The 12,397-nt window shown below is 38.3% G+C and overlaps 1 protein-coding gene across 1 annotated transcript in view; it reads right to left on the bottom strand.

The window, feature by feature from the left end:
• The window catches only part of LOC139709562 (bromodomain adjacent to zinc finger domain protein 2B-like), a 97,290-nt gene that overhangs the window by 12,025 nt on the left and 72,868 nt on the right, over positions 1 to 12,397 (bottom strand). Inside the window, exons 14-21 of the mRNA XM_071621522.1 lie at positions 10,649 to 10,714; positions 9,613 to 9,657; positions 4,991 to 5,056; positions 3,634 to 3,745; positions 2,689 to 2,840; positions 1,473 to 1,580; positions 860 to 1,044; positions 95 to 380 (exon numbers count right to left, since the gene is read on the bottom strand). Coding sequence (XP_071477623.1) covers positions 95 to 380; positions 860 to 1,044; positions 1,473 to 1,580; positions 2,689 to 2,840; positions 3,634 to 3,745; positions 4,991 to 5,056; positions 9,613 to 9,657; positions 10,649 to 10,714 — 1,020 coding nt within the window. The remainder of the gene's footprint in view (positions 1 to 94; positions 381 to 859; positions 1,045 to 1,472; positions 1,581 to 2,688; positions 2,841 to 3,633; positions 3,746 to 4,990; positions 5,057 to 9,612; positions 9,658 to 10,648; positions 10,715 to 12,397) is intronic.

Here is a 12,397-nt window from a genome sequence, read left to right as displayed (position 1 = left end):
GTACCTTTACAATGCATGAAAAATCTGCAGCTTTGACAACATTGAGATGTGAATCAAATTTATTCTAACTCAAGCATCTCAAAGGAAAACAAACCTTGGTTAATTTTTCGATCTTTTTTTCCAACTGCTCTTTGCTCGGACTCTTTCCATCCTTGTCCTTCCCTTTATCATCCTCGATGGGATCTCCATCCTTGGATTCATCTGCTTCCACCACCTGTTCCACCTTCTCTCCATCCTCTGGTTCCTTCTCCGCAACATCTTTGCTCTCCTCTTCTTCCTTCTCCTCACCTTCCTCCTCGGGATTTTTGGGAGGGCGCCCCCGTTTGCGTTTTGCAGTCTCATTGGCCTTGCCAAAGCGCTTCTCCTGTTGGACTCGTAATCTGCAAGGAAAATTTCGAGCACTTACAATCAGACCTGAAATTGATGAAAACAGCCTGTAGATGTGACAGATGATGCCAAAACGTGATAACCAACGTGTACATGAAAGAACAAATACAACAAAAAGAAATAAAGACATTTCTGCAAAATCCTCTCCTTCCAGACACTTTAGCAGTTTCCTAAATCAATCATCCTTCATTGGTGTTTTATTTGGTGAGTTTAAAGCATCTTCATGCCTTTCATGATTTCATATTCCCTGTGTATGGATCAAATCTGCCCTAAGTTAGGGTATTTGCCTCCTATCCACGAGAACCAATCATGTTCATCAATTTATGAAAAACACAGAACTGACATTATTTTCATAACAAATCAACTGATAAAGACTGATCAGGATTTGTGCCATTGCAAAGAATATATGCCCAAGAACTTACTGCGGCTAAGTTCACTATGATACCAACTAAAATTATGTGGTGTAACCTACTTGCGTATCTTGCCCTCAACGACCCACTTGTCCCGGCGCAGGTTGGACAGATTCTCCATGCTACTGTCGATGCAGGCCACGACCCGGTCACTGCAGACCAGCTGGTTGACCAGGTAGCCCAGAATACTGGCCTTGTGGGTGGGGTTCAGGGCCAGGAATGGCACCGTCTGCAGCTTGACTGCAAGCTGTGTCAAAACAGAGGCAGTGATTGGTTTATAATAGACTGGTAGTATGTTGATATATAGTAGGCAATACCTGCCATGATAATATGTCTTTCTGTGGAAGATATACATCAGTCAATAGAATGTGAATACTTTCTTCTGGCACATGGAAAGCAAATTTAATGACTATTCTCAGAAGCTCGAAAGTAATATTTCTTTGAAATGTCTCTTTGTAAGTTCCCTGAAATTTGAAAAAGGCTACATAATTGCTTTGGTTACAGTTTACAAAGTACATACCATTCAGCCTTGCACACACACACAAAAAAAAAAGAAAGAATGATCAATACCTGTTGCTGATAAACAAAACAAATAGATCTTAAAGGGATCAGCAACACAGCCAAATCTATATTTAAGTTAGTGGAGAGAAGTCAAATGAGTGAAGGGGGGGGTACCTCATCGTTGTTTCCTTTCATTGCCTTGAGGTAGCAGCTGAGTACTTCAGATAGGTTCTCCTGAGTGACGTCGATCTCTAGAAGACGTTGGCCACCAGCTGTCATTGCCTGTTGGTTGAAAGGGACAGAAGGAAAAAGGCTAGCTGCATCACCCGTAACTTTTGATATTATGACTATATCTCACCTCTCCTTAATGATGTTATCTTTTCTTTTTACTTGTTCTGTGAAAATATTACCGAGATGGTAATATAGACAACAAGAGGAAAATTACTGCAATCATTGGGAACATCAATAGTAAAGCAAGAGCAAGAAAAATACCATTATCAACATAACCCTCTTCATCATCACCACCACTATCACCAGCATCATCAGCAATAAATCATATTCAAGGACAGTTATCATCTTTACAATCGGCACAAAAAATCACACGGTAACATCACTTAAGCAATGAACAGCTAATCCTTACTTGAGAGCAGTGTCAAATCATCATCACCATTATCAATATCATCACATCATCAATATCATCATCTCATCTGAAGGTCAATAATACAAACAACTTCAAGAACAGCATCAACTCACACCCAATACTACTGGTTGTCCACTTATATGGAAACAGCCATCACCATGGCAACAGCAAAAGGATGGAAGCGGCATCTTCCAGAGACTAAACTCTCCCACTTTTGACGGGAGATCTCCCGTCAAAAGCCAATTTTCACAAAATCTCCCGTTCTCCCGCTTGAAATGATCTTTCTCCCGCCCAAACACCATTTTCAAAACCTGGAATTAGATTTTCATATATCCAAAGGATCCAAGGTCGAGCGCAATAAGAACCTCTTTGGTCCAGCGTCAATGCTGTGATTGAAGAGCGAGCTATGTATAGATGCTCTACCTACCACCACCCCCCCCCCCCCTACATACATACATACAATTACGTAGATCATAAAACGCATGCACAGAGTGCCGGTATGTACACACGGGATCGACACGGTGCCTCCGTACGCTTTTATAACCTTTGGTGCGTACACGTGACACGCACTGTGCGCGAGGTGCACATCACGTTGGATTTTCCCATTTGCTAGAGGTTTCAGGCAGGAGAATCTCCAGATCAGAAGATGCTTGGGGTTGGAGTCTCTGATCTTCTTAGGCAGAAAGTTAAAACTGATGCCATCCGACTGCTTGTTTATCTTTCTCTTTGTCACACTCCATTGACACTTACATCTGGTGTTTTGTCATCATCCGGCAGACCCGGGTCTTCCATTGCACTGTTGACAAGCTTCATTGCCAAGGTAACAAGGGCGGGGACGTGCTCCTCCTCGTTCGTGAGGGCTCCCTGGAGGACAGGCATGGTGGGGATGTCATCCTCAACATCTATGGAGCAAATCATTAGGGGGAAAGAAGAGCACAGTTAGGAATGATGAGATACATTGTAAATGGCATCACTCAGGAGGAAACATAAAATGCTTTTCCCATTTCTGAATCTTTTGTCTTGTGCTCCCATCTCTCTCTTTCTCTCCCTCTATCTGCTCCCATCTCTAACACCTTCTTTACTGGGCATTCAACTAATCTAAGAAATGTTTTAATTTTTCTTGAATTACATTGGTGCAATCACTAAAGAGAAGGTGCACTTATTTGATGTATTGTTGAGAAATTAGTAGATACTAGACGAAAAACTTTGAAATTCACTGCAAAATTCATTGCATTGGCTGTGGTCATCTCGATTGCTGCACTTTTCTTACAGGTGGTTGCCACTCTCTTAATTTTATGTGCAGTATACTGACACCAAAATATCTTGGGTGCAGTGCATGAAACAAGCAACATGAAAAAAAAAAAACTGCTGGATCTTTTTATAATCATTGTCAAACATCTTCACATTTCCATGTGGATGAGCACTATATTCTTTCTTTTTTGAAAGGTAAAATGGCAAGGTAAATGTTTTTATAAATCAACAGCCAAATTTATGCTGGAGGAAGCCTCCCATGACATATGTTCCCATTACATACTGTTAAATGACATGCATTATCTCGAAAAGTTCATCTTTGCAGCAGTTGGTTATAAGCTGCTTTTTCTTTTTTGCATATCTTGTTCTATTTTCAACTGTTTTCATAGATAAGTAAGTTAATGCCAAGTGCAGAGCATGCAGAAGTAGAGGAAAGATTCTTACCAAGACCAAGGGCATCGCCGAATGTATGAAGGAATTCGATGACCATGAGGCAGTCAGCTAATGCTGTTCCAGAGATGGTGATACCTTTCAGGCGCTGGAGTTCTGGCAAGGCCTACAGACAATCAAGAAATGAAACAGAATTCTCTTCTAATTGTTTGCTGACTTCTTCCTCGATGTATCAACTTCTTCCTAGATGTATCATCTAACAGTTCCAACCAGGTATTAATCATAATAATGCACTGCAGCTAAAATTTCTGCTCATCACATTCATATGTATGAAATATACACAAGTACACATGACACAGCATTTATTTTCTTACCAGCATATCCTAATACTTCCAGTTTCACTTTATTTGATAACAGACTCAGAGATCACTTCATAAGAATACCAACACACCTACATCTGTATTTGGGATGCATCTACCCATAATACCATCATCCAATCGCTGCTAACCTGAAATCAATCCATGTGACCCAATACCCCTACAACTCTTCTCAGTCTCTAACCAAATGCCATCAATTTTACATCTCTCAACCCACTAATCTCAATCACACCAATTCACCATCTACATGTATATTGTACATTGCCATCAAGCTCCGAGTGCCATATCGTGTCCCTGTGGTGGCAAGACTTCGTATCTTATTTGGCACACATTCAAAAACAGCTCAACTCAATTTTGAATATCAAAATAAATGATTAGATAGTTTTAAAACATTACAATCATTAATATAATTATGCAAAACAATGTTTCTACATTATTTGACATCAAAATTGATGTCATTTTGCAAAAATGCTGAAGTCTTTTCATTCTCTTGAAACTTCATGATTTTTGAGAAACAAGGCCTTGTCATCCCCAAGACGACATGCTCAACTCTACTGTGAGTATGATCACATTGTGAGTGAAGCAATGAATTGATTCAGTAAAATTGTAAACTTGTATTCAACATATTGTATCATCAGCTACATGTACAAGTAACTCATTTACACTTTATAGTCTAAAAAACAGCTCTTAAGCTATTATTATCCCAACATTGGTCACAACATATTATACATGCAAAGCATCTTGTAATGAATAGAATCTAAACCAAATAGTAATTGAAGAGAGTAAAGCATGATTTATGAGTGATGGTTTGATCTAGGTGACATTCTCCATCCCGCTTACTGGGACAAGAAACGTTTACTTTAATCTGTGGCATAGTAGTGGTATAATCTTCATTCTATACTAAAACATAAAGATAAATCCATGCATCAGTTTCATCATACATCTACACCACAGACCCCTCGTTCACATAAACACACGGTGCACACAACGAAATAGATATGAATATTCAGAAACTACTACAGATCAATAAATACCTCAGCCTTCTTTCTTGCCTCCAGGGCTCTGACCAGGAGCATGTGCTGTTTTCTCCGCTCACGTTCCTGTAAGTGAGAGAATTTATAGGCATTGTCATACAGCTGCGCAGACAACTTACCCTCTGCGGAATTTCTTGTTCCACATACACTGATGCTGCTCGAAACCAGGTATGCAGACCTTCATATCTAATACCCACCCAACACATTTTCAACTTTTAAAGAATACAATTTTGGAAGAGTTAAGCCATCTTTGTTACTAAAGCACAAATGCACAGACATTAGTTTCAGATCAAGCTCTCTTAATTAGCAAAATGGGCAAAATTAGAAGCATGCATCAAACGTGACTACAACTACTCAGGGCCCAATGTAAACACAGGCACACATGCAGTCATGCAGACAAGGCATAGTGTTATGAAGAGGATATACGGTTAAAGGAGAATGCGACCACAAGGAGAATATGATTTCAAATGATAGATATGAGAATAAACGCAGCAGAAACAATCAAAGATTTGAAAGTTGGTGACAAGTATGAAGAAATTACAGCAGTCTGAATATCAGTGATATATCTCTCACATAATATCCATGAGCTATCTTGATGACATGACTACGATATGATGTTCTTAGAACTTGTGATTTGTATTCTAAACAAAATTGACCTTTGTTTTCTCACATAAAACTTTTCCAGAGTTACATTATAACCACATGATTACCTCCCCCCCCCCCCCCCCCCGACATGTTGGTGGATTTACAGATATCAAAAGAAACAACATCTCCACTTAAAATTACACAAAACAAATATCTGTGCTACTATTTTTTATGAAAGTTCCCTAATATCAAAACAAGTAAACCCTGTTGTTTTCCTGTTGAATACGAGTAAAAGTGTGTTGTTTGGTTAAAAACAGAAAACACAAACACATGGCAATTGTAGTTAGCTCTGCGGCAAGTTAGTTCAGGATAATCGTGCAAGCAGCTGTATGGTTATATGAGGCAACAGTAATGGTAGCAGAGTGCACTGACCAAAACAAAAAACAAAAAAACCGACTTGTGCATTGAAAAAATAATAATAAAACCTCACACAGGATTTCATCCTTCACATTATCACATCTAGCTTGTAACAAATATGTGTTTTATCATCAAGGCTGATGGAATTGAGCGCAAAGTTGGCATTCTCCTGCAATAGTTCCTCACTTTTACAAGCCAAAGCTGATGAATCCATGTACAGGATGGCCACAAACTAACAGCATCCGTACTGAAATCACGGTTCGTGTTCTCTGATGCATTACAAAACGTATCAAGCACAGCATAGACTCAATGTTTTCAGGGAAGCACATTGTAGTTTAAGCACTTCACTGAGTGATGATATGTTTACTAACAAGGTACAGCAGCAACATCAAGATTGAGTTATAAATATGTCACATTGGCACCAAATGTTCTAGATGTAAAAAGAAACAGCCCGCTCAATAATCAATTCTTTACAGACCCTTTTGTTGTCACTTCTTTACTAAAAGGTGACCATTTGTCTCAGATAAATAAAAGTTATTGGCAATCACTGAATGGATAGCATTATCGTTTGGCAAGAGTAAAGATGACCATCATAAATTTTAGTAACTTTTGTAATGAGTCAGATATGACAACAACCTCTAACCCTTAATACATGTACTTAAAACACCAGGACCTAGATCATGCCTAATGTACAATGTACATCAAGTTCCTTTACTTCACATGTTATAACCAACACAAATATGCATACTAACGGATGTCCATACTCAACTCTCACTACATATTAATAACAACAATAATTATTTCCTGAGTGGAAATTCATCACATCACAGAGGAAAATCACAACAAAGCAATAACAATCAAGGTCAATTGTACATTAACTGCATTAAAGCTATTAGTTCAAGTACATGTACATATAACAGTGTACTTTTACAGTCACATGTATGCTAAATCTGCTTTTCCTGGTTACAGGGTTCATTACATGACTGTAATGATATCTTTATCAACAGACACTCAGTCTGCTCCTTAAAGGTAAAACTCACTACCCATTTAACTGCAGAAACTGTCCATTTTTGCTCTAAACGAACAAATATGGATAAAAAATTTGCGAAACAATACTGCAATAACACGATTTCATTTGGGTAATGATGAAAATGCGGAATATCACCCAAAAGGTTACACCAGAAAAATGTAATTATCAGAGCATACCCAATTGTAATTGCTATGTGATTTTTCATACTCAATTACATTAATTACATTATATCGGGCCATAGTAGTATCCACTGAGCAAGAGTGAATTGCATGCACTTTGTTAGCTGTACGCAATTCAGTACTACTGCCGGGACACAATACAATTATCATGTACTTGAGGCATTCTACACATACTCACTACTGAACGGGAATGGCGCCTCAGGAATGAAAGTGGGGCACACCAATTTTAATCACTTCACACTTTTTATCTCAAAATAATCTATAAGAACTCACTATCCTAGCAAACTGCATCAACCAGACAAGTTTTGGGGCAGAGCCTTGCAATATATATCGCAAGCAAATTCTATACTGTGGAAGATGAATTTTGTTACCTTCTGAGTACTGTTTTAAAGGGGATGGCTAGTAACCGATCAGTGGGAATCAGTGGGAATGCTGAGGGATGATTGTTCCAATCCTTGGGGGATTCATTTAAGAGTACATTATATATCTACTGTTGTGTGAAAATTATTTGCTTCAGAACAGTCTTATATTCAAGTAATGTGCAGATTAATGCCCCGTCACTGACCAGGCACGCTAACCTGGAAACATTAAACTCCACATTACTTGAATATGAGACCATTCTGAAGCAAATAATTTTCACACAACAATAGATACATAATGTACTCTTAAATGAATCCCACAAGGATGGGAACAATCATCCTCCGGCATTCCCACTGATTCCCACTGATCAGTTACTAGCCATCCCCTTTAACTTTGAAATAATGTTAACACCGCAAAAAACTCAATACCATACAGGTATCATTACAAGTCTCAACAGCCACGGAGATACGCCAAGACAAGTCTCTTTGCCGCTTGAGAGAGTTGGGCCGGTGTCTGTTGTTTTCTAGTGCTGCTATGGAGGTCTTTGCAGGTCTCAAAAAGCATTACTGTAAAAGTTGAAATTTTCGCAGTGTTGAAATTTTGTGCATTTCGCGCAACCAGAAACTAGCGCAAAAATAAAAACCAGCGAACATTTTTGCTTGCCATATGTTTCTTTATTTAATGTCTTGATTCCTAGAAATTAAAAACATGCGAAACTCATCTTACTTGGCCTAGCACGAAAAACTACTCACACAAAAATATCCACTCGTACAGTACCTCTCATCTGGGCAGGATGATAAAAACTCACCTGCCCAATTGCTCAAGACTAAGAAAAAAATACCACTTTTTGTTCGTTCTGTTTTATCTTTTGACAAGTAAAATGATTATGCATTTGCCTTTCAAAAGTATAGCAGCCTTGCCACCATGAATATCTTGGCAAAGGGGGGGGGGGGTTCTATTTTTTGTCACTGATTTTTTGCCCTGATATTTGGGAATCCCAGAAAATCATCCAAAATGAATACGAAAGAATGCCCTGAAGTTATCAAAATTTCCCAAGGTTACCTATCTACAAAATCATTTTCTACTTCCACTTCCTTTTTTTTTCACTGTGACAGATCATCATTACCCTGTAGATGTATATCATCTTATAAATATATCTGCTGCATTTTGTTTGTTGATGTCATGTCTAAAGAGCTGACATGACAAAGAATTATTCTTTATAAAAAAAAAAAGTACATTAAATCTGTTAATGATATGATTGGCCACTGGGAGAAATAGAAAATCAAGAGACTATCAGAGTTTCCCCAGCCAAAACAAAACAAAAAAATGAGTAATCCAAAGACAAGAGAAAGATCAAAGAAACTTTTGCCCAAATATTAGAAACGCAATGAAGGAAGATATGTATGAAAACAGCACAAAACACTATGTGTTAGGAATCAGAACACAATGCACTCCACACCAAATGTAGAGTAAGAAGTTGGACAACACCACACTTGTTAATGGTCAAATCTCTTCCATGTGAACACTGCTGTGTATACACGCCAAAATTTGAATTAAAGATTTGCGTACTAAATAAGCCCAGCGATTCTGTATTAACTTCAGTACCCTCTTTGAATCGAGACAGAGTTGGACTTATCAATTCATAACTCATGGCTGATCAATTCTACATCACTTCAGCAATATCAATGATCCCAGAGGAAATGACATTTAGGATACAACACCTCTCAATCTCCATCGTTGTTTCGTATGAAATGATTAAATGCAGAACTTTGGATGTCAGGCGGTTGAAATGCCCAGCTGAGAGACAGTGTTGTTGTTTGAGAATGCGAGAAAATGACATATCAATTTTTTTTCCCCCAGAAACGTCGCTGTATTCAAATGGCGCAGTGATGTTCATACATATGATGGCTGTGATACACATGCACTTTCAGCAGAGAGCCACAAAGAGCAAATCTTATAAAAAGATGATGCAAGGATGGACACACACTCATTATATCACCACCACCACCTCAAAAGATAAAGTAGAAAAAACGAGTTGGTCCACGACTGACCTGGTGTTTAAGAAGAACTGCATGCTGTCTCCTTATTTCTCTCTCCTGAATAAAACAGTATTTACCTTAGTTAGTCAAGTTTTGAACACACTTCACGTGTTCTCGGCAGATGGCACAATTAAATCTTTTCCCTCCCACGAATCTGAACCCAGAGCATTTTATTAATCTTGGCATAAGTAAAATTTATCTGCTTACTTTGCCTTGTGTTGTTTTGTTTTCTGAAGATTGTTTCAATACAGAAAATCATCACTAGCCTACATATTGCCAGAGAGTAACTTCAGATTATTAATGTATGATGCCAATAATAGATGAAAAATGTAAATATACAATGTTGATACTAACAATCTACATATGGCTTATATCTTCGTCCCCTAATATCATCGTCAGAGAAAAGATGTATGATACTTGAACACACAACATAGAGGAAATAGTCCTTGATTAGAATTTACTATTATCTGTGTTACACAAGTTATATCACTGAATGAATGCTGGAATACATACTTGTGGTATACTTGCCCTTGATAGATGCACATTTATAAGATAATATGGCAGCTGTTAGATACAGCACATATAAAGCTGCTTTGAGTAGTAGAATGATGCGAACACAATAACCCCATTTCTCATGAAAGAAAGAGTAAAGCTCAAATTCTGTCTTTCCATTTTGTCTCCACGGTAGAGAACCTGGCTGTTCATAAAGTCAACGCCCTCGACAATCAGCCCGTTCTTTTCATTAACTGCAGCCAAGTATCATATACCCGTAACTCCAAATCATTATCACTTTCAGCGACCAACAGACCACCCAAAGACCTTAAACTCTAGTACACGTTGGAATCTTGTTTCCACTTCCGCATGTTAATTTCTCAATTTCATAAACCACAGTTGGTACGAATTCAAAGCAGTCAGTTGAGGTATCTATTTCACTCTAATTTTTTGTATGTTTTCATTTCTAAACACGCAATCCGAAACTGCTGCTCAATTTTTTTCCTTTTTTTTCCCTTTTTTTTTTGCACGGCCATCGCTATCTCTTCAAACAAACCTTGGCTCGTCTAAGTGTTTCCATGGTTTTCTGGGTAGCTTCCTCTTCTTTTCGTTTTCTGCGCTCCTGGTCGTACAAAAAGGAAACGTCATTGTAGTGTTTTGTTTCATTCACTACATGTTTTTCACTCCATCATCATACAATAATTGGAGGGTACCATCATCTTTGACTGAAACGGTACAAAGGACTTTTTTCTCGCCCCAACAGGGATGGGTAAGAAACATACAAAGGTTAGTCATGGCGAGGATATAAAGAAGTTTTATGATGATCGATGCTTATCTACCCGAGAGGATAGCAATGAGGCACACCTCTTCCTTACTTTGTACAGTAAATAGAAGATGAGTATGGTATATAGCCTCGAAGAAGGGTTTTACTGCAATGCCAACACTGGGTTTCATGAGTACAAGTTGGGCATGGAGAGGAACGGGGATGATAGAGGGATGTGGGGTGGATACCGGAAATGTTCAGCAGTGAGAGTGGGCTACAGATATGATGGGGGGAGGCGAGTTTGGGGCATAGATGGGTAACAGTGGAATAGGCATGGCACAAGGAAGGGGTATGATACAAAATGGGCAAGAGGAAAGATTGATACAGTGTAGAGGAGGAGATGCCTCATTCTATCTTTAATTTAAGGGTGTGTGTCTTTTTAAAGCGTTTTAGGGTTTTGTTTTGTCATGGGTGTCTATGGGAGATAGAGGTCATTCTAATTGGGAGTGTATACAAATGTTCTAGCTTGAAACCTTGGCTGCTTTACCCGTCTCGCATCAGAGCAGATCCTAATATGACTGATTACTCCTGGCTATCTAGAGAGCAAAACAGAATTACTCCTGAAGAATCACCACCCATGCAGTGCACTCTGAGAAGCCGCTTTGACTACACACTCAAGCTCACTGGACACTGATGTCAAGCATATCAAGCACTACCACTAAACTAATTGTGAGTAGGTAGCATGCAAACTAGTGCAAGAAGCCAGCTGGGCATGCCATTGAAACATAATTTATGAGTCAATTGTGCTAAAAACTGATCAATATATCCCAGTTAGAATGAATTCTACATCAAAGTGGTATGTCACAATTTGTGTAGGCATTCAAAATGTCACTGTGACAAACCAGCATTATATAATACCCACACTGATATCACATTATAAATTTGAATATTTCATTATGAACTGATATACATATTCTCTTTGATCACCAAACAGAAAGAATCAAAAGAAAGACCCGTATGCACACAGACAGACATGACAGACAGATGGACAAATGGACAGACAGAACAATTCAGAGAAGACAAAACAGATCAAAGCATTTTGAGTTACTTAATTGCAGAATGCTAGCACCTTTGCAGACTAAACTTTATCTACATCACACAACATTGCTCTTACTCTGTAAATCAGGCGATTGAATCCATCATCACAACTTTGTTTACAACTATATTCACTGTTCTCAGAAAGTTTCACTCAAACTTCATCTAGATGATAATGAGATATCTCAAGCGTTGTACACACTTGAACAGATCACATGATCTCAAGTTTGAGTAACAACATAAAATAGTTGCTCTGGTTACTAATGGTAACAACAGAAGAATTTTTACAAAGCTTCATTAATTCTCACTTCTCTGACCAAAGCACAAACACTGAAAAAAAAAATTAAACAAGAATAGATATTAAAGATCAATACAGAAAATAATTTCTGTCGCCCTTCATTTTGTTGTCATTGTTTACAGTCGTTGTTTAGAATTAATTCATGTAAA

This window comes from Diadema antillarum, unplaced genomic scaffold, assembly GCF_040938485.1.
Source record: "Diadema antillarum isolate AM-2024a unplaced genomic scaffold, OU_Dant_1.0 seq00001450_RagTag, whole genome shotgun sequence".
NCBI lineage: Eukaryota > Metazoa > Echinodermata > Echinoidea > Diadematoida > Diadematidae > Diadema > Diadema antillarum.
This window is presented reverse-complemented; position numbering and strand designations above follow the sequence as displayed.